This window comes from Heptranchias perlo, chromosome 10 (genome assembly GCF_035084215.1).
Source record: "Heptranchias perlo isolate sHepPer1 chromosome 10, sHepPer1.hap1, whole genome shotgun sequence".
NCBI classification, from domain to species: Eukaryota; Metazoa; Chordata; class Chondrichthyes; order Hexanchiformes; family Hexanchidae; genus Heptranchias; species Heptranchias perlo.
Window position 1 is genome coordinate 5,424,379 of NC_090334.1, and position 22,694 is coordinate 5,447,072.

The 22,694-nt window shown below is 46.7% G+C and overlaps 1 protein-coding gene across 2 annotated transcripts in view; it reads right to left on the reverse strand.

Annotated features, from left to right (window-relative positions):
- ino80 (INO80 complex ATPase subunit) overlaps window positions 1-22,694 on the reverse strand; it is a 216,394-nt gene that overhangs the window by 168,186 nt on the left and 25,514 nt on the right. Inside the window, exons 2-6 of one of the 2 annotated variants that reach the window (XM_067991159.1) lie at window positions 18,449-18,635; window positions 12,788-12,954; window positions 9,363-9,430; window positions 3,304-3,456; window positions 608-728 (exon numbers count right to left, since the gene is read on the reverse strand). In XM_067991159.1, coding sequence (XP_067847260.1) covers window positions 608-728; window positions 3,304-3,456; window positions 9,363-9,430; window positions 12,788-12,954; window positions 18,449-18,591 — 652 coding nt within the window. In that variant the 5' untranslated portion in view covers window positions 18,592-18,635. Of the gene's footprint in view, window positions 1-607; window positions 729-3,303; window positions 3,457-9,362; window positions 9,434-12,787; window positions 12,955-18,448; window positions 18,636-22,694 lie in introns of both variants that reach the window. The other variant, XM_067991158.1, reaches the window with a different exon arrangement.

A 22,694-nucleotide genomic window follows, 5' to 3' on the forward strand; every position in this document is an offset into this window, starting at 1 on the left:
TCATGATAAACCTTTACAAATCATTGGGTGGGCCTCAGCTGGAGTACATTTCTGGATACCACACTTTAGGAAGGATGTCAGTGCCTTGAAGCGGGTACAGAGTAGGTTTACCAGGATGGTGCCAGGGACTTCAGTTCTGTAAAGAGATTAGAGAAGCTGCGATTGTTCTCCTTAGAACAGGGGTTAAGGGGAGACCTAATAAAGGTATTCAAAATTATGAGGGGTTTTGATAGGGCGAATAGGGAGAAACTGTTTCCTTTGGCAAGTAGGTTGGTAACCAGAGGTCACAGGTTTAAAATAATTGGCAAAAGAACTAGAGGGGAAATGAGGAGAAATTTTTTCACAGAGGGTTGTTAAGATCTGGAAGGATGGTGGAAACAGATGCCATGGGAACTTTCAAAAAGCAATTGGACATGTACTTGAAAAGGATTAATTTGCAGGGCTATGGGGAAAAAGCTGGGCTGTGGGACTAAATTGGATAGTTCTTTCAAAGAGCCGGCATGGGCATGACAGGCTGAATGGCCTCCTTCTATGCTGTAAGATTCTAAGCACAAGCATAGTAGGGGCTGCAGGAACCCAGCAGAACTGCGGGATGCTGCCAACTCACCCTTCATCTTTTTCTCCTCTTTCTTCTTCTTCCTGCTGGGGCCCAGGACATGGCGTTGCTGCTCATAGAAATGGTCGTGCGTGGAGAGCAGGCCGGTGCTGTAGTACTGGTACTGCTGGAGCTGGAGGGAGTGCACATACTCAGTATCACTTCAAGTGAAAACATTCCCAATAACAGCATCGGACCAAACGTGGCAGGTCTGCAGCCACATCACAGACCCACAACATGTAAAATAAACATCCCAGCACTTCTGGGAAACGAGACTGGGGTGGTGAGCTGGAGAGGCCATGAAGGGATTTTAACACAAAGATGAGAATATTAAATTGGAGGAGAGGTGTTAGGGGACCAGCTGTGTTGGTCAGTGGGTGCAGCGATAATGAGCGAGCAGGATAGGTTACAGGCAGCAATGCTGAAGTTTATTGATTGAACAGCATTGGAATAGTCGAGTCTGGAGGAGCCAAAGACATGGATGAGGGCTTCAGCAGCAGGTGGGCTGAGGTAGCCGATGTTACAGAAGCAGTCTTTGTGACGGAGAGAACATGGAGTTGGAAGCTCAGCTTGGGGTCAAATAGGACACAGATTACGAAGTTTGGTTCAACCTGAGACAGTAGCCGGGGAGAAGGATTTGGAGCTTGTGGCAGGGGTTGAAGACAATGACTTCAGTCTTCCCAATGTTTAACTGGAGGATATTTTGGATCAACTAAGGCCGGATACCAGACAAGCAGTCAACAGTGACAGTGGAGGGATCGAGAGGCGTGGGTGGAGAGGTGGAGCTGGGCGTCATCAATGTTCGTGTGGAAGCTGACCCCATGTTTGCGGATGATGTCGCTGAAGGGCAACATATAGATGGCAAGATTTCGCTTTCGACCATTGCCCTTTCTATTGCACTCCTGCTGTCACGATTCACCCTAGTTCCCCCAACCCCCCTCCCTCCCCCACCCCCACCCCCTCCCCCACTCCGCCCCTCCTCCAGGCTCCACCTCCCCTCCCTCCCCCCACCCCTCCTCCAGGCTTCCCCCCCCCCCGCCCCTCCTCCAGGCTCCCCCCTCCCCACCCCCCCACTTCCAGGCTCTCCTCCCCTCCCCTCCCCCCCCCTTCCAGGCTCTCCTCCCCTCCCCTCCCCTCCCCCCCCTTCCAGGCTCTCCTCCCCTCCCCCCCCTTCCAGGCTCTCCTCCCCTCCCCCCCCCCTTCCAGGCTCTCCTCCCCTCCCCTCCCCCCTTCCAGGCTCTCCTCCCCTCCCCTCCCCTCCCCCCTTCCAGGCTCTCCTCCCCTCCCCTCCCCCCTTCCAGGCTCTCCTCCCCTCCCCTCCCCCCTTCCAGGCTCTCCTCCCCTCCCCTCCCCCCTTCCAGGCTCTCCTCCCCTCCCCTCCCCCCTTCCAGGCTCTCCTCCCCTCCCCCACCCCCCTTCCAGGCTCTCCTCCCCTCCCCCACCCCCCTTCCAGGCTCTCCTCCCCTCCCCCACCCCCTTCCAGGCTCTCCTCCCCTCCCCCCCCCCCCCCTTCCAGGCTCTCCTCCCCTCCCCCCCCCCCCCTTCCAGGCTCTCCTCCCCTCCCCCCCCCCCCCTTCCAGGCTCTCCTCCCCTCCCCCCCCCCTTCCAGGCTCTCCTCCCCTCCCCCCCCCCTTCCAGGCTCTCCTCCCCTCCCCCCCCTTCCAGGCTCTCCTCCCCTCCCCCCCCTTCCAGGCTCTCCTCCCCTCCCCCCCCTTCCAGGCTCTCCTCCCCTCCCCTCCCCCCCCCCTTCCAGGCTCTCCTCCCCACCCCTCCCCCCCCCCCCTTCCAGGCTCCCCCCCCTTCCAGGCTCTCCTCCCCTCCCCTCCCCTCCCCCCCCTTCCAGGCTCTCCTCCCCACCCCTCCCCCCCCCCTTCCAGGCTCTCCTCCCCTCCCCTCCCCTCCCCCCCCTTCCAGGCTCTCCTCCCCTCCCCTCCCCCCCCTTCCAGGCTCTCTCCTCCCCTCCCCTCCCCCCCCTTCCAGGCTCTCCCCTCCCCTCCCCTCCCCCCCCTTCCAGGCTCTCCCCTCCCCTCCCCTTCCAGGCTCTCCCCCCCACCCTTCCAGGCTCTCCTCCCCCCCCTCCCCCCCCTTCCAGGCTCTCCTCCCCTCCCCTCCCCCCCCTTCCAGGCTCTCCTCCCCTCCCCTCCCCCCCTTCCAGGCTCTCCTCCCCTCCCCTCCCCCCCTTCCAGGCTCTCCTCCCCTCCCCCCCCCACTTCCAGGCTCTCCCCTCCCCTCCCCTTCCAGGCTCTCCTCCCCTCCCCTCCCCTCCCCTCCCCCCCCTTCCAGGCTCTGCTCCCCTCCTCCCCCACTTCCAGGCTCCCCTCCCCTCCCCCCCCACTTCCAGGCTCCCCTCCCTCCCACTCCCCTCTCCTCCCTCCCCTCCTCCCCTCCCGGCTCCCCTCCCCTCCCCTCCCGGCTCCCCTCACCCCCCCCTCCTCCAGGCTCTCCTCCCCACCCCCCCACCCGGCTCCCCTCCTCTTCCCCCCCCCCCCCACCCCTCCTCCAGGCTCTCCTCCTCTCCCTCCCCACCCCTCCTCCACACTCTCCTCCCTAATGGGCTTCCTCCATTCGTTCCCACTATATCAGTCATTGACTCCTAAATACAGTGGTAATGGACCCATCAGTGATCCCAATACACTGAAGCAGCACTGCTCCCCAGCACCCTCGAGGTGCCAGAGGTGGAAGAATTGGTACGTGCTGGAACTGCTTACCTCTCTATCACTGTGCACTCTGCTCTGGTGCAGCTTCTTGTACTCGTGCAGGCGCAGCATATCGTGCAACTCCTCCTTGGTGAGCGTGAACTCCCCCTCGGTTTCGTCATCATCCGTGTTTGAGTCCGACGTCTCATTGCTCAAGAGAATGCTCTACACAGAAAGAAATAGATATCTGTATAAACCTGACTGGGCAAGCAGGTCCATGAAGTGATTTATAGTGAAGCAGATAGCACTCAAGGGGTGATGAACACTTGGGTTTGTAAATGGAAACAAGCTTTCTGGGCCAACAGTCCACGTTGGTGTCGATCCTCCATGCGAAGCAGGATTCCAAATCCCATGTGCCAACCTGCCCCTATATACCTTGATCACCCTCTTCTTCAACCACTTAAATGTTGACTTAGGCCGGGAATATCCTTGCAGCTGCTCCTGCTTCGCTGCTGTCACCTTGCTGGAAGTGTGGTGGGATCCTCCACGTCGTGGTGGTGGAATCGGAGCAGCTCCGAGGAAATTCCCAGCCTAAACCTCTGCTTCAATCACCAACCCTGGTTGTATAGTCTCAGCTTCACAATCCTCTTTATGAAGAAGTTTCTCCTGCTCTCTGTCCTAAATCTCATATTTAATCTAACATCTACGTCCCCTTGTTACTGCAGACAGATCGCTTCGACTACTCTGTACCATCCCTTCATAATTTTAAACACCTCCATCAAATCACCCCGTAATTTCCTCTGTTCTAACAAAAAAGCCCCACCTTATCAAGTCTTTCTTCATTGTAGTATTTCCTCATGAATCTGTGCTGTGCCCCCTCGCAACATCCATCCTATAGTGTGGAGCCCAAAGTCAGATTGCACATGTACACCAATGACACAATGCTCTGCCGCTCAACCACTTTTCATGACTCCTCAACTGCCTCCATGCTATCAGACTGACTGTCCAGCGTGAGGTTTTTAAAATTCAGCTCAGGGCTGAATCGGACACCAATACTGCAAACATTCTGGTTAGAATCATAGAAAGGTTACAGCACAGAAGGAGGTCATACGGACCAGAGTCCTCGCCAGCTCTATGCAAGAGCAATCCAGCTGGTCCCACTCCCCCACCCTTTCCCCATAGCCCCCAAATTTTTTTCCTTACAAGTAATTATCCAGTTCCCTTTTGAAGGCCATGATTTAATCTGCCTCCACCATCCCTTCGGGCAGTGCATTCCAGATCCTAACTGCTCGCTGTGTAAAAAAGTTTTTCCTCATGTCACTTTGGTTCTTTTGCCAATCACCTTAAATCTATGAGCTCTGGCTCCTGACTCTTCCGCCACTGAGAACAGTTTCTCTCTGTCTGGACCCTTCATGATTTTGAATACCTCCATCAAATCTCCTCGCAACCGTCTCTGTTCCAAGGAGAACAACCCCAGCTTCTCCAGTCTATCCACGTAACTGAAGTCCCTCATCCCTGGAATCATTCTAGTAAATCTCTTCTGCACCCTCTCAAAGGACTTCACATCTTTCCTAAAGTGCGGTGCCCAGAACTGGACACAGTACTCCAGTTGTGGCCGAACCAGTGTTTTATAAAGGTTCATCATGACTTCCTTACTTTTGTACTCTATGCCTCTATTTATAAAGCCCAGGATCCCGTATACTTTTTAACCACTTTCTCAACCTGCCCTGCCACCTTCAACGATTTGTGCACATATACCCCCCAGATCTCTCTGTTCCTGTACCCCTTTTAGAGTTGTGCCTCTCCTCATTCTTCCTACCAAAATGTATCATACTGCATTTTTCTGAGATAAATTTCATCTGCCATGTATCCCCCATGCCACCAGCCTGTCTAAGACCTCTTGAAGTCTATCACTATCCTTTGGAAATTGTGCCCTGTACACCCAAGTCAAGTCATTAATATATATCAAGAAAAGCAGTGGTCCCAGCACCGACCCCTGGGGAACACCACTGTACACCTCCCTCAAGTCCGAAAAACAACCGTTCACCACTACTCTCTGTTTCCTGTCCCTTAGCCAATTCTGTATCCATGTTGCTACTGCCCCCTTTATTCCATGGGCTGCAATCTTGATAAGCCTACCATGCTGCACTTTATCAAACGCCTTTTGAAAGTCCATATACATCACATCAACCACATTGCCCTTATCTACCCTTTCTGTTACCTCATCAAAAAACTCTTATCAAGGTTAGTTAAACATGATTTTCCTTCAACAAATCCATGCTGGCTTTCCCTAATCAATCCACACTTGTCCAAGTGACTGCTAATTCTGTTCCGGATTATCGTTTCTAAAAGTTTCCCCACCACTGAGGTTAAACTGACTGGCCTGTAGTTGCTGGGTTTATCCTTGCAACCTTTTTTGAATAAGGCTGTAACATTTGCAATTCTCCAGTCCTCTGGCACCACCCCCATATCTCAGGATGTTTTGAAGATTATCGCCAGTACCTCTGCAATTTCCACCCTTACTTCCCTCAGCAACCTAGGATGCATCCCATCCGGACCGGGTGACTTATCGACTTCAAGTACAGCTAGACTTTCTAGTACCTCCACTTCATCAATTTTTAGCCCATCCAGTCTCAACTATATCTTCCCTTACCGAGACTCTGGCAACATCATCTTCCTTGGTAAAGACAGATGCAAAGTACTCATTTAGTACCTTGGCCACGCCCTCTGCCTCCATGAGTTGATCTCCTTTATGGTCCTAATTGGCTCCACCCCACCCCTCCCCTTACTACCTGTTTACATGCCTGTAGAAGACTTTTGGATTCCCTTTTATGTTGGCCGCCAGTCTATTCTCATACTCTCTCTTTGCACCTCTTGTTTCCTTTTTCACTTCCCCTCTGAACTTTCTATATTCTGCCTGGTTCGCACTTATATAATCAAGTGAGAACCAGGCACTTGTGAGATCTGTCATACGCCCCTTTTTTCCATTTCATCTTATCCACTATCTCTTTTGTCATCCAGGGAGCTCTGACTTCAGTTGCCCTACCTTTCTCCCGCGTGGGAATGTGCCTGGACTGTAGCCGAACCATCCCCTCCTTAAAGGCCGCCTACTGCTCAATTACAGTTTTGCCTGCCAATCTTCAATTCCAATTTACCCGGGCCAGATCTGTTCTCACCCCAGTGAAATTGGGCCTCCTCCAATTGAGTATTTTTACTTTAGAGTGGTCAGTGTCTTTTTCCATAGGTTCAGTTGAGAGTGGGGCCGGGTAAGGGGATGGATTCAGTGACTAGGGGGCAGAGTTTGTAGTGTGAGCCTAAGACTGTGGCTTCAACTTTCCTGATGTTCAGCTGGAAGATAACCCAAATGCTCTGTAGAAATTTGTTTTTAAAAAGTGGTGTTGATGATGAAACTTTATTGAAGTTGAGACTGAAGTCTGCCCTTATCCTAATTAAGTGTTAACAGTCCAAAAGGTGATGTGGTTGAAAATCTCTCTCAAATTCAATTACCTCACCACTGCAACAAGGACCACAATCAAAAGCCAGTTCACCAAATCAGGCAATTAATATAAGCTCCCCCACTCCATTAAACTGACTTCCATGAGCCAGGCAGGAGCAATGGAGAAGCTGTCCAGCAGCCAGCCCTCATTGAGCTGCCCCTCAGTGTGGCAAAACAGCAGCCACTTCACCAGAAACTACACTCAGTTATTTGTGTGCATGAACATTCAGAACACAACAACAATTTGCATTTATATAGCGCCTTTAACATAGTAAAACGTCCCAAGGTGCTTCACAGCAGCAATTATCAAACAAAATTTGACACCAAGTCACATAAGGAGATATTAGGACAGGTGACCAAAAGCTCGGTCAAAGAGGTAGGTTTTAAGGATTGTGGGGCTGGAGGAGGTTACAGAGATAGGGAAGGGCGAGGCCATGGAGGGATTTGAAAGCAAGGATGAGAATTTTAAAATCGAGGCGTTTCCGGACCGGGAGCCAATGTAGGTCAGAAAGGACAGGAGTGATGGGTGAACTGGGCTTGGTGTGAGTTAGGATACGGGCAGCAGAGTTTTGAATGAGCGCAAGTTTCTGGAGGGTGGAAGATGGGAGGTCAGCCAGGAGAGCATTGTAATTGTCAAGTCCAGAGGTAACAAATACATTGAAGAGGGTTTCAGCAGATGAGCTAAGGCAAGGGCGGAGATGGGCGATGTTACGGAGGTGGGAGTAGGCGGTCTTGGCGATCGAGCGGATATGGGGTCAGAAGCTCATCTCAGGGTCAAAGAGGATGCCACGGTTGCGAACGGTCTGGATCAGCCTCAGACTGTGGCCAAGGAGAGGGATGGAGTTGGTGGCTAGGGAACGGAGTTTGTGGCAGGAACCAAAGCCAGTGGCTTTGGTCTTCCCAATATTTAGCTGAAGGAAGTTTTTGCTCATCCAATACTGAATTGTTCAGACAAGCAGTGTGACAAATGAGACAATGGAGGGGTCGAGGGAGGTGGTGGCGGAGAGGTCGAGCTGGGTGTTGTCAGCGTTCGTGTGGAATCTAACGTTGTGTTTTTGGATGATGTCACCGAGGGGCAGCATGTCGATGAGAAATAGGAGGGGACCAAGGATAGATCCTTGGGGGACTCCAGAGATAATGTTGCCGTAGAGGGAAGAGAAGCCATTGCAGGTGAACACTTTGGGCAACATCGGATCATCAAGCAGCACCAGGCCTTCACTCGAAGAGGAGATGGTGCCTCCAGCAAGCTGCAGCTTCAATAGTATGTGCCATGGAGAATCTGTAACCCCACCATTCCCAGCACCAGAGCTCCTGATCTAAGCAGCACTGGCTCATGGAGGAAGGCCTTCCCCCACAGTGAGAAGGGGGATGGAGTCACTTCAAACTGTTTTTGCACGTTAGGTGGTGCCCAACTGAAGAAAGCGGGGGAGCAGGTAGTCAGCAGACTCAGGGCATGAGCAGGGAAAAAGAGAGAGATTCACAAAACTGTTCAAACAGATAGTTAGCGAAAGTGTGCGAGTTCCATCTGATCATCTCAACTATCAACTGAGCATTACAATTGACTTCAGTGTGTGAGGCCAGGGAGGAGGGTAAAAACAAAGATCAGCCACTGTTCCTGGCCCTGACTGGTGTGCCTGCTGGAAAGTGTCTTGGGCTCAGTTACACTGCCTTCCACAGTTGGTTAGTCAGCCAGTGGCTGTGGAACTGCATCCAGCAAGAGTCAGCTTCAGAATAAGAGAAAACACTCGCAGAAAAAAATGTGATGAGTCCACAGGATACCTTGGTGTCAATGAAGCCACAACCTGAGGTTTTACAGCATGTAGTTTCATTTCAGCCGCTATTAGTGGCCTTCGACATTCAGTCAGATTACGAAAGAACGAAGAAAGAACTTGGATTCATATACTCTTTCACGCCCTTGATGTCCCAAAGCGCTTCAGAGCCAATGAAGGACTTTTGAAGTGTAGTCTCTGTTGTAAAATGTGAAAACAGTAGCCAACAGCAATGAGATAAATGACCAGCTATTTTTAAATGGTGTTGGTCATGGGATAAATGTTGGCTGGGACACCAGGGAAAATTCCCCTGTTCTTCTTTAAATAGTGCTATGGGATCTTTTATGTCCACCTGAGGGGGCAGACGGGGCCTCAATTTAACATTTCATCCGATAGACGGCAACTCCGACAGTGCAGCACTCCCTCAGTACTGCACTGGGAGTGTCAGCTTGGATTTTATGCTCAAGTCTCAGAAGTGGCGCATGAACCCACGACCTTCTGACTCAGGTGACAGTGCTACACTGAGCCAAGGCTGACACTTGGGCAGTAATATTACAGCATACCAGCTGCAAAAGTTACATTTCTGCCAGTGTTAATGGCTGGGAGCCCTCAGTCAGGTAATAGTACTATTTAACCAATTTACCCGGGCACAATTGGAGCACACACCGACTTCTCTCTCATTTCTATGCACAAAGTATGGCCAGCAACACATCAGTGACTGTGTGAGGGGTGCTCAGCAGCGATTGAACAATGGGCATATGCCACAGAATAACTACGATAAACTCTACAATACAGCACACCTTCACAGGGAGATCATTGTTACCATGTAGGAGGGAATCAGACTGCACAGACACTTATGTACTCACCTTCAGCCATTTCCTGCTTTTCTTCAGTTTGCTGAAATTGTACAGGTTTCCCTTCTCAACTTTGAGTTCTGCTGAACATAAACAGTGCAGGGAACTATTAGTCACGATCACCCCACAACAATCAAGCAAAGCAAATCAATTCATCACTTCACTTAGTACTGTGTTATCAGGAAATAGGAACCTGGGGCACTGTTCCAACCAAGGGGGTAACACAGGTCTTCTGGTATCATCCTAAATCATGAGCTCAAAGCTCAAGGGATTTATACTCCCAATCTGAAACCCCCTTATTTAACTGTGGTCTCAAAATCCCTTTCTGGTATGTGTTATTTGAATCTATAGGCCCTCAGTATCGCATACAGTTCTGGTCACATTACAGGAAGGATGTAATTGCACTAGAGATGGTACAGAGGAGATTTATGAGGATGTTGCCAGGACTGGAGAATTTTAGCTATGAGGAAAAATTGGATAGGCTGGGGTTGTTTTCTTTGGAACAGAGGATGCTAAAGGGTGATTTAATTGAGGTGTATAAAATTATGAGCAGTCCAGATAGAATGGATAGAAAGGACCTATTTCCTTTATCAGAGGTCAATAACCAGGGGGCATAGATTTGAAGTAATTGGTAGAAGGATTAGAGGGGAGCTGAGGAGAAATTTTTTCATCCAGACGGTGGTAGGGGTCTGGAACTCACTGCCTGAAAGGGTGGTAGACGCAGAAACCCTCATCAGGTTGGAGGTAAGAAATAGCAAGGGAAAGAAATCACTGGTGGGAGGAATATATAGGCCCCCTAACAGTAGCTACACTGTAGGGCAAAATATAAATCAGGAAATAAGGAGGGCTTGTAAAAAAGGTAATGCAATAATCATGGGCGATTTTAACTTTCACATAGATTGGACAAATCAAATTGGCAAAAATAGCCCTGAGGAGGAGTTCATAGAATGTATTAGGGACGGTTTCTTAGACCAATAAGTCGGGGAACCAACCAGGGAACAGGCCATTTTGGATCTGGTAATGGGTAACAAAACAGGATTAATTAATGATCTCAAAGTAAAGGATCCCTTGGGAAGCAGTGATCATAACATGATAGAATTTCACATCCAGTTTGAGAGCGAGGATCTTGGGTCTGAAACTACTGTATTAAACTTAAATAAGGGCAATTATAAAGGAATGAGGGCGGAATTGGCTAAAGTGGACTGGGTAAACAGATTAGATAGTATGATGGTGGATAAGCAATGGCAAACATTTAAAAAGATATTTTATGACTCGCAACAAAAATATATCCCTGAGAGAAGGAAAGATTCCACAAAAAGGGTGAACGAACCATGGCTAACTAAGGAAGTCAAGGATGGTATCAGGTTAAAAGAAAAAGCATACAACATGGCAAAGATTACTGGTATGCCCAAAGATTGGGAAAACTTTAAAAACCAGCAAAGGATGACTAAAAGAATAATAAAGAGGGAGAAAATAAATTATGAGAGTAAACGAGCAAGAAATATAAAAACTGACAGTAAAAGCTACTACAAGTATATAAAAAGGAAGAGGGTAGCTAAAGTAAACATTGGTCCCTTAGAGGATGAGACTGGGGAAATAATAGGGTAGATGCTGAGAGGACCTCATGGGGGAATCTAAAACTAGGGGCATAGTCTCAATAAGGGGTCGCCCATTTAAGACGGAAATGAGGAGGAATTTCTTCTCCCAGAGGGTCGTGAACCTTTGGAATTCTTTACCCCAAAAAGCTGTTGAGGCTGAGTCATGAATACATTCAAGGCTGAGTTAGACAAATTTTTGATCAGCAAGGGAGTCAAATGATATGGGGAAAGGGCGGGAAAGTGGAGTTGAAGTAAAAATCAGATCAGCCGTGATCTCACTAAATGGCGGAGCAGGCTTGAGGGGTCGAATGGCCTACTCCTGCTCCTATCTCTTATGGCTCTTATCACGTTTAAAAAGTACTTGGATGTGCACTTGAAGTACCGTCACTCACAAGGCTACAGACTAAGTGCTGGAAAGTGGGATTAGGCTGGGTAGCTCTTTTGCGATCGGCGCGGACATGATGGGCCAAATGGCCTCCTTCTGTGGCGTAAATTTTCTACGTTTCTGAGTTTTAGGCCCGTTTTTTGTGCTGGTAGCAGCTGTCAATATGAACACTGACTGAGTGACATTGCCCGTAGAGGATGATCTCATCAGTGGACTTGGGGAAAGGGCAGTGTGGAAGCAAGAGGCACTTTGCACTGAAAGTTCCATCCAGTGAGTTTTTTAAAAAAAGTTTGACCAGGCTCTTATCTGCTCCCACGGTGGCTAGATTAGTCCTGAGCCATCGGGGAGCCCCAGTTTCAATCTCAGATCTTTGATGAGTGAGCTGATCTCAGCCAGTGTGGAAGTGGTGCTCCTGGACTACAGAGGGAAAAAAAAACATTGGGGGGGGTGCGGCTGTGGCAATCAGGCAAGGATCCCATCCTGAATTGCGATCCAGTAAGCCTTGCTGGAAATTAGGGTGTGATGCTGGACAGTGGCTGTGATGCCTGCCACAGTCAAGTAGTAACTGACATTCACTATCTGGGCGCACAAATGAACAATGGCCACTTTGGTGAGGGTACCTGTGGAAGTGACAAGGCCTTCAAGAGAAAACAAGGGATAGTGCAGGACTGGAAAAGGCTTCCAAATCACCCACTCCCTCGAATAGCCATCCAATTCTCCATTAAATGTGTCCACATCATCTGCCTGCCTAGACAGTCCATTCCACACACTCACCACCCTCTGTGTAAAGTAATTAAATCTAAACTTTCTGCTCACCCTCCCTCTTCTAAGCTTGAGCCTGTGATCCCCGGTTCTAGTTTGCAGCAATCTCCAACATACGATCAGGGTTCAATTCACCCATTCCTTTGAGGCCGAAGAAAGATAGATTTTTTTTTTAAATCCCAGACCCCGTACAGTGGAACCTTTACACTCATACCCCTCCCCCAATTCTAAACCTTCCATTTAAACAAACTCTCGGCTCAGCTCCTGTTTACGATACAGAGCAACATTCCCAGGTTGGGACGATCTCTAGTTACTTTCGATGACAGGCACTGTACAACACTGTTATTCATTTGTTCCTCCAGTGAGACACAGCACAAACTATGTCCTGTACCAAGTTCATCGGACAGTGTGGGCACCAAAATACAGGCAGTTTGTAGGAAATGCAATCAGCCTTTATATTTGTGCAGTGCTCACTTCCTCAAAGACTGAATGACAAAGTTTACAAAACTTGCCCATAAAATAAAAGAACCCAATATGTGCAGAATAGCTTTCTGCAAACACAAATTCCAATGAGGACAGAGTTTGAGAGCTGGTGCCAGTCCCGGAACAGATAGTAGCTTGTCACAGAATCCTGCCTCACCTCCAAAATGAGTTCACACTAATAGGAGCAGGCGGCTCCTTCAGATTCTCACCTGGATGAAAGGCACCATTGAGTGAGGGTGGAGCTGTCAGTGTTCTGCTGTGCCCGACTTCCGGTTGATCCTCATCAACGGGTTCCTTCTTAATGCGGCTCAAAAGGTTTCCAGAACCCGCTTTCGGCAGTGAAGGAGCCTCCTCAAGCCCATCATCGCTCTCGTCACTACAGCAGTAAGAGGACAACCAACAATAAGTGCGTTTCCACAGTTAGATAAATTTAGATTAAAGCAAGGATGCTTGGTATTACAGTGGAGATAATGAAATGGGTCTCAAACAGGGACAACTTGCAGATGTTGTACAGACACAAACCTGTGCCCTATACTCAGTCTGTCTCAGTTCTCAGGAAACCATGTGTCTGAAAATCACTGGAGCGCAACCTGATGTCGTAAGAGCATAAGAAATAGGAGGAGTAGGCCATAAGGCCCATCAAGCCCGCTCCACCATTCAATCAGATCATTGCTGATCTTTGGCCTCAATTCCACTTTCCTGCCCGATCCCCACATCCCTTAATTCCCCTACAGTCCAAAAATCTATCTATCTCAGCCTTGAATATATTCAATGACTCAGCATCCACAGCCCTCTGGGGTAGAGAGTCCAAAGATTCACAACTCTCTGAATGAAGAAATTCCTCCTCATCTCAGTCTTAAATGGCCGACCCCTTATCCGGCGACAGTGCCCCCTTGTTCTCGACTCTCCAGCCAGAGGAAACAATCTCTCAGCATCTACCCTATCAAGCCCCCTCAGAATCTTATATGTTTCAATGAGATCACCTCTCATTCTTCTAAAGAGCATATGGGCCCAATCTACTCAACCTCTCCTCATAGGACAACCCTCTTATCCCAGGAATTAATCTAGTGAACTTTCATTGCACCGCCTCTAAGGCAAGTATATCCTTCCTTAGATAAGGAGACCAAAACGGTACGTAGTACTCCAGATGAGGTCTCACCAAAGCCCTGTACAACTGTAGTAAGTCTTCCTTACTCTTGTACTCCAACCCCCTTTTAATAAAGGCCAACACGCCATTTGAACATAAGAAACATAAGAACATAAGAAATAGGAGCAGGAGTAGGCCAATTGGCCCTTCGAGCCTGCTCCGCCATTTAATAAGATCATGGCTGATCTGATCCTAACCTCAAATCTAAATTCATGTCCAATTTGCTTTCCTAATTGCTTGCTGTACCTGCATGCTAACTTTTGTCTTTCTTGTATGAGGACACCCAAGTCTCTCTGAACACCAACATTTAATAGTTTCTCACCATTTAAAGAATATTCTGTTTTTCTATTCTTCCTACCAAAGTGAATAACTTCATATTTCCCAACATTATACTCCATCTACCACCTTCTTGCCCACTCACTTAACCCATCTATATCCCCGTGTGACTCTGTGTCCTCCTCACAGTTTACTTTCCCACCTAGCTTTGTATCGTCAGCAAACTTGGATACATTACACTCAGTCCCTTCATCTAAGTCATTAATATAGATTGTAAATAGGTGAGGCCCAAGCACCGATCCTTGCGGCACCCCACTAGTTACAGCCTGCCAACCTGAAAATGACCCGTTTATCCCTACTCTCTGTTTTCTGTCCGCTAACCAATCCTCTGTCTATGCTAATATATTACCCCCAACCCCATGAGCCCTTATCTTGCATAACAACCTTTTATGTGGCACCTTATCGAATGCCTTTTGACAATCCAAATATACTACATCCACTGATTCCCCTTTATCTACCCTGCTAGTTACATCCTCAAAAAACTCTAATAAATTTGTCAAACATGATTTCCCTTCCATAAAACCATGTTGACTCTGTCTAATCATATTATGATTTTCTAAGTGCCCTGTTACCACTTCCTTAATAATGGATTCCAGCATTTTCCCAACAACTGATGTCAGGCTAACCTGGCCTGTCGTTCCCTGTTTTCTCGCTCCCTCCTTTCTTGAATAACAGGGTTACATTTGCTACCTTCCAATCCACAGGGACCATTCTAAAATCTAGGGAATTCTGGAAGATCAAAACTAATGCATCTCTGCAGCCACCTCTTTTAAAACCTTGGGATGTAGGCCTTCAGGTCGAGAGGATTTGTCAGCTTTTAGTCCCATTAATTTCTCCAGTACTTTTGCTTTACGAATCTTAATTACTTTAAGTTCAACACTCACATGGTTCCCCATTATTTCTGGCATGTTTTTTGTGTCTTCTACTGTGAAATCAGATACAAAATATTTGTTTAATGTCTCTGCCGTTTCCTCATTCCCCATTATAATTTCTCCTGTCACTGCCTCTAAGGGACCCAAGTTTACTTTCACTAATCTCTTCCTTTTTACATGCTTGCAGAAGCTCTTACAATCTGTTTTTATATTTCTTGCTAGTTCACTCTCATATTCAATTTTCTCTCTCTATCAATTTCTTGGACATCCTTTGCTGATTTCTAAAACCATCCCAATCCTCAGGCTTACTACTCTTTTTGGTAACATTGTAAGCCTCTTTTAATCTAATATATTTTTAACTTCTCCAGTTAGCCGCTGTTGGATCATTTTCCCCATCTAGTTTTTATTCCTTGAGGGAATTTATATTCGTTAAGAACTATGAATTATTTCTTTAAATGTTCGCCATTGCTTATCTATCGTCCTATCATTTAATCTAATTTCCCAATCTACCGTAGCCAACTCACCCTTCATACCTATGCAATTGGCCTTGCTTAAATTTAATACCTTAGTTTCAGACTTAACTATATCACTCTCAATATGAAATTCTATCATATTATGAACACTCTTCCCCAGAGGATACTTAACTATAACATTACTAATTAACCCTGTCTCATTACACAATACTAGATCTAAAATAACCTGTTCCCTAGTTGGTTTCTCGACATATTGTTCTAGAAAACTGTCTCGAATGCATTCCATGAACTTGTCCTCCAAACTACTTTTGCAAATTGGGATTGCCCAGTCCATATGAAGATTAAAGTCCCCCACGATTATTGCATTACCCTTGATACATGGTCCTCTAATTTCCTGATTTATATTCTGTTCAACACTATAACTACTGTTAGGGAGCCTATAAACTACTCCCATAAGAACGGAAGAAATAGGAGCAGGCCATACGGCCCTTCGAGCCTACTCGGCCATTCAGTAAGATCACGGCTGATCTTCGATCTCAACTCCACTTACCCGCCCATTCCCATATCCCTTAATTCCCCAAGAGTCCAAAAATCTATCCAGCTCAGCCTTGAATATACTCAACGACTCAGCATCCACAGCCCTCCGGGGCAGAGAATTCCAAAGATTCACAACCCTCGAGTGAAGAAATTCCTCATCTCAGTCTTAAATGGCCGACCCCATATCCGACTATGCTCCCTAGTTCTAGACTCTCCAGCCAGGGGAAACAAGCCCTCAGCATCGACCCTGTCAAGTCCCCTTCAGAATCTTATATGTTTCAATAAGATTACCTCTCAGTCTTCTAAACGCCAGAGAGTATAGGCCCATTCTACTCAAGCTCTCCTCATAAGACAACCCTCTTATCCCAGGAATCAATCTCATGAACCTTCGTTGCACCGCCTCTAAGGCAAGTATATCCTTCCTTGGATAAGGAGACCAAAACTGTTCAGTGTTTTCTGCCCCTTGTTATTTCTTAGCTCCAACCATATTGATTCTACATTCTGATTTTCTGAGCAAAGATCTTTTCTCATTACTGCCTTTATCACATCCTTTATTATCAGGGCTACCACCCTCCTTTTCCATTTTGCCTATCTTTTCTAAAAGTCAAGTACCCTGGAATATTTAGTTCCCAACCTTGGTCACCCTGCAACCACATCTCAGTACAGCTACTAGATCAAACCCATTTATCTCTAATTGTGCCGTTAATTCATCTATCTTGTTACGAATGCTTCGTGCATTCAGATATGGCGTCTTTAATTTTAACTTTTCACTATTTTTCCCTGTTGTGAACTTCGTCACTAATGCCCTATTACCTTTGTTAAACTCTGTCGCTTCCTGACACACACCGCTTGTTTTTACCCAAATCGTTACTCTGCTCCACAGCCTTGACTTTTCTCTTTAGACCTATAGATTTACCCTCACCTGAACCTTCCCTCCCTCTTATTAGTTTAAAGTCCTATCTACACCCTAGTTGTTCGATTCACCAGGACACTGGTCCCAGACCCATTTAAGTGGAGCCCGCCCAATGGAACAGCTCCCGCTTTCCCCAGTACTGGTGACAGTGCTCAATGAATTGAAACCCACGCCTCCAAGATCACTCTTTCAACCGCACATTTAACCATCTAATCGGTTTGTCCTTATGCCAATTTACATGTGCCTCATGTAGTAATCCAGAGATTATTACCTTAGAGGTTCTGCTTTTAAATTTGGACCCTTGCTCCTCAAACTCCCTCAGCAGAACCTAATTCCAAGTGCTACCAGTGTCGTTGGTTCCAACGTGGACCACGACAACTGGATCCTCCCCCTCCTGCTTCAACTTATTCTCCAGCTGCGAGGAGATGTCCTTAACCCTGGCACCAGGCAGGCAATACAGCCTTTGGGACTGTCGCAGCTGCAGAGAACAGTGTCTATCCCCCTGACTATACTATCCTCTACCACTACCACATTCCTTTTCACTCCCCCCAATTGAATGGCCTCCTGTACCATGGTGCCATGGTCAATTTGCCCATCCTCCCTGCAGTCTTTGTTCTCATCCATACAGGTTGCAAGTACCTTCTACCCGTTGGACAAGGACAAAGGCTGAGGCTCCTCCACCTCTGCATCTGGGGTCCTCTTACCTGCCTGACTCACAGTCACATCCTCCTGTCCCTGACCACTAACCAAATCTAAACTACTACCTAATCTAAGGGGTGTGACTGCCTCCTGGCTCAAAGTGTCCAGGTAACTCATCCCGCTCCCCGATGTATCGCAATGTCTGCAGTTCGGACTCAAGCTGAACAACTCGAGCCGAAGTTCCTCGAGTTGCAGACACTTACTGCAGATGTGGTTGCCTGGGATCATGCTGCTCTCCACAAACTCCCATATGCTGCAGTTACGACACACCACCTGCACTGCCAACTCTATCTAACCTTGTTTTATTTATTTACTTAATTAAAGTTTTAAAGTCAGAGATCTGCTGGGAACATCCCTTCCAAGGGTGCTCCAACTACCCAGTGATAGAATAACAGGGGGTGAGAGACCTGCTGGGCAGTCAACAGTTTCATCCAATTGTAACATCTGCATTAATTCAGCTGACCCACTTCCCCTTGAATCCAAACTTGCCCACTTTGTTTGAGTGTGCAGTGAAGGAGAAAGATGGCTCATTTATGATGGTAGCCAGAAGTACCAAAAACACGAAGTACCAAAGATTAGATACACGACGAGGAATTCTCTTACCCTTCATCACTCCAGTGTACACACTCCAAATACTGCACAAAAAGAGTAGCATAAAGGATTCCTGTACATGGGCATATGTTTCAAAATAACATTTATGAAAGTAAAATAAAAGCAGGGCGGCTCTCTACAGGCAGACATTCACCTTCTCCTGTAGGACAGCTGCTCCATCTTGCGCTCTATTTTTTGAATTAACTATTATTTATTGGGTTTTTTTTGATAAAATTCCAATCAGCAATTTACAAACCAAAGCAACATCGCAGCAACCCGACCTTAGTGAGCATTGTGCTTACCTGGAGATAGGTCTGTTGAAGACACTTGCAGCCTGGCGCAGGAACGGGTCAAGTCGTAGTGCATGTTCCAGGTACTGCAGATGGAGAGGCTTTGCCAGCTCTGCACCGCTCCCATTCTCACTCTGAAGTAAGTCTGCTGCCATAGAAAGCTCCTCTCGTGCAGGAGAAACTGGGCCTTTTGAAGGTACTGTAGCGATCAGGGAAACATGATCAGCAACCATCACTCCAAGTAAAAGTAAATTTTAAAACCTCTCTGTGTGAGCCCTACACCTTAGCGCCAACTATCCAAGTACTGGGATTTCAAACCCAAGTGGCAAAATGTGCACACTTTTAAAACTCTCCTCTAATTCATTACCCCATACAGCCTGGCAATACTGCCCACCTCACATCCAGTGCAATCACTAGCATGTCAGTGAAGTGTAATATAGGTGGGTGAAATCTTTATACTATGTCTACTTGAACTGCGAACAACACCTAGCGGTACAATTACAGCTTCTGTCCTTCCAACCTTGGGTTGTGTTTGGACAGACACTAGTCGGGTGAAGTACTGATGTTTGCAGGTCTGTGTCTGTTGTGGGAGCAATTTTAAGGTGATGAATTATGAACATCACACAAGAAGTTGGAGTGTGATTTCTTTGACAGTATATTGTAGCAGTATAATAAACAGGCCAGGTGACAATGCTGATTGATATGAGGCCCTGCAATCCAGGCATTGTTAAAAGTGTGAAACATCATGAAATCAAAGCATTTTACCACCAGCAATGCTACACAAACACCAGACACACATACTGTAGAAATTACAAGTGGGATCAGAGTGTTTCAATAACAAACTGCAACACTTGACTCCTCAGATGAATTAATTCCATTCATCACCTCAGCCTGCATATACAAGCTCTGCAGTGAACTAAAACTTGCAGCTTCAAGTATGCATCCAGTGACATAAGAGCACTTTTGTTGTGATAAAGAAACCATCTATCTTTTCCAGTCATTTTTAATCCCTTACTTTCACACTGATGTAGCTCTCTGACTTACCAATTGAGATGGTATTAATAAGATGCACTACGAGATTAACTTTACTATTTCGACAAGGCATCTCTCCAGTATTTTCAACCAGATTTTTTTTAAATAAGTGTATTTAACATTACACTTGAACCAATCTCCTAGTGTCAAATTTTTAATTCATTACCAAGTTTCTCCAACCTACACCCTGAATATTTTTTATTGCACTGGATACCAGTTTGCTGTGGCTCAGTTGGTATCTCTCGCGCCTCTGAGTCAGAAGAACATAAGAAATAGGAGCAGGAGTAGGCCAATCGGCCCTTCGAGCCTGCTCCGCCATTTAATAAGATCATGGCTGATCTGATCCTAACCTCAAATCTAAATCTAAGGTTGTGGGTCAAAGGCCCACTCCAGAGACTTGAGTACATAATCTAGGCTGACACTTCAATGCAGTACTGTAGGAGTGCCGTTTTTCAAATGAGATGTTAAACTGAGGTCCCCTCTGCCCTCTCAGGTGGAAGGAAAAGTTCCCATGGCACTATTTGGAAGAAGCACAGGGGAGTTCTTCCGTGTCCTGGCCAACATTTATCCTTCAACCAACATTACTTAAAAACATAATCTGGTCATTTATCTCATTGCTACCAGTGGGATCTTGCTGTGTGCAAATAGACTGCCATGCTTCCCTACATTACAATAGTGACTAGATTTCAAAAGTACTTCATTGGCTGTGAAGCGTTTTGGGACGTCCCATGGTCGTGAAAGGCGTTACATAAATGCAAGTTCGTTCTTTCTTCTTTTCTGACTGTAACTTCCAGTAGTGCATCCTAGTGTTAGAGCTCAAAACACTCTCCAGAGTCAGTCCAAGATTGGTGGGGGTTGACAATAACCATACCGTATTGCTGGCTGTTTTTCACAGCTCGAGTGAAAAACTCAACACTGAAACTCGTTACTACCAATTATACTATTACTATACCCCAATGCTATTATTCTGCTCGTTGCTGTCACTGTACCAGATACTATTACTGTGTCCAATACTAATATTGCACCTGAAGCTTGTACTGCTCCCAACGGCGGTGCACCGGATGCTATTTGTGTCCCCAACACTTGTATTACGCTCAATGCTAGTACTGTCCGATACTCATTTTGCACCCGATGTTGTTACTGTCACCAGTGTTGCTAATGCCTTCGATTCCAGATCTGCCCTAAATACGTATACTGCACCCCACGCTGTTAATGTCCCTGATGTTATTACTGCCCTGGATGTCAATGCTCTCCTAATACTTGTACCACATCTGATGCTAGTAATGCGCCTCATGCTAATACTACCCCATGGAATGTTCAGTATGCCTCCCATGCTCGTACTGTCCCCAATGCTGACATGGCACCACTTACATTATTTCACTGGATCCCATACTGTACCTGATGCTATTATAGCTGTAACCAGACCAGTCGTTGATAGTAATATTGGGCCCAATGTATACTTGTTTAAACCCCAATACTAGTTCTGTGCTTGGGACTCCGAAGATACTCGGAAAACATCCAATCCTTGCGCAGCCCATATATGATACAAGAACGGCACTCGATACATGTACAGTGCCCGGTATATTACTGCAGTGGATACATTCAATTCTTCTACAGCATCGATACGTGCACAAAACAGGAGGCCATTCAGCCCATCGTGCCTGCTCTTTGGAAGAACTGTCCAATTAGTCCCACTCTCCTGCTCTTTCCCCTTCAAGTATTTATCCAATTCCCTTTTGAAAGTTACTAGTGAATCTGCTTCCACCACCCTTTCAGGCAGAGCATTCCGGATCATAACTCGCTGCGTAAAAAAATGTTTCCTCGTGTCACCTCTCGTTCTTTCACCAATCACCTTCAATCTGTGTCCTCTGGTTACTGACCCTTCTGCCATTGGAAAGAGTTTCTCCATATTTACTCTATCAAAACTGTTCATGATTTTGGTCACCTCAATCAAGTCTCCCCTTAACCTTATCTGTTCTGAGAACAACCCCAGCTTCTCCAATCTCTCCACATAACTGAAGTCCCTCACCCTAAGGACTTGACATCCTTCCTAAAGTGTAGTGCCCAGAATTGAACACAATACTCCAGCTGAGGCCTAACCAGTGTTTTATAAAGGTTTAGCATAATTTCCTTGCTTTTGTACTCTATGCCTCTATTAAGAAAGCTCAGGATCCCATTTTTTTTTTAAAAAACAGCCTTCTCAACTTGTCCTGCCACCTTCAAAAATTTGTGTATGGGCACCTCCAGGGGGCTCTGTTCCTACACCCCCTTTAAAATTGTACCATTTAGTTTATATTGCCAAAATGTATCATTTCACACTTCTCTGCATTAAATTTCATCTGCCATCTGCCATTTCACCAATCTGTCTCTGTCCTCCTGAAGTCTGTTACTATCCTCCACATTGTTTACTACATTTCCCAGTTTTGTCTCAACTGCAAACTTTGAAATTATACCCTCTATACCCATGTCCAGGTCATTAATATATATCAGAAAGAGCAGTGGTCCTAATACGACCCCTGGAATACACCACTGTATACTCCCTCCAGTCTGAAAAACAACCGTTCACCACTACACCCTGCTTTCTGTCCCTTAAACAATTTTGTATCCACACTGCCACTGATCTTTTAATCCCATGCGCTTTAATTTTGCTAACAAGTCTATTATGTGATACTTCATCAAATGCCTTTTGAAAGTCCTTATACACATCATCAATCTCACTAGCCTCATCAACGTTCTCCATTACTTCATCAAAGAACTCAATCAAGTTAGTCAAACATGATTTTCCTTCAACAAACCAGTGCTGACTTTCATTCATTAACCCATATTTTTCCAAGTGCCAATTAATTTTGTCCTGGATTACCGTCTCAAAGTTTCCCCACCACTGACGTTAGGCTGACTGGCCTGTAATTGCTGGGTTTATCGCTCTCCCCTTTTTTGAACAGGGGTGTAACATTTCCAATCCTCCAGTCCTCTGGCACCACTCCCCATATCTAAGGAGGATTGGAAGATTGTGGCCAGAGCCTCTGCAATTTCCACCCTTACTTCCCTCAGTAATCGAGGATGCATCCCACCCGGACCGGGTGACTTTTCTACTTTGAGTATTGCCAATCTTTTAAGTACCTCCTCTTTATCTATTTTTATCCTGTCCAATATCGCTACTACCTCCTCCTTTACTGCTACAATGGCAGCATCCTCTTCTCTAGTGAAGACCGATGTGAAATATTCA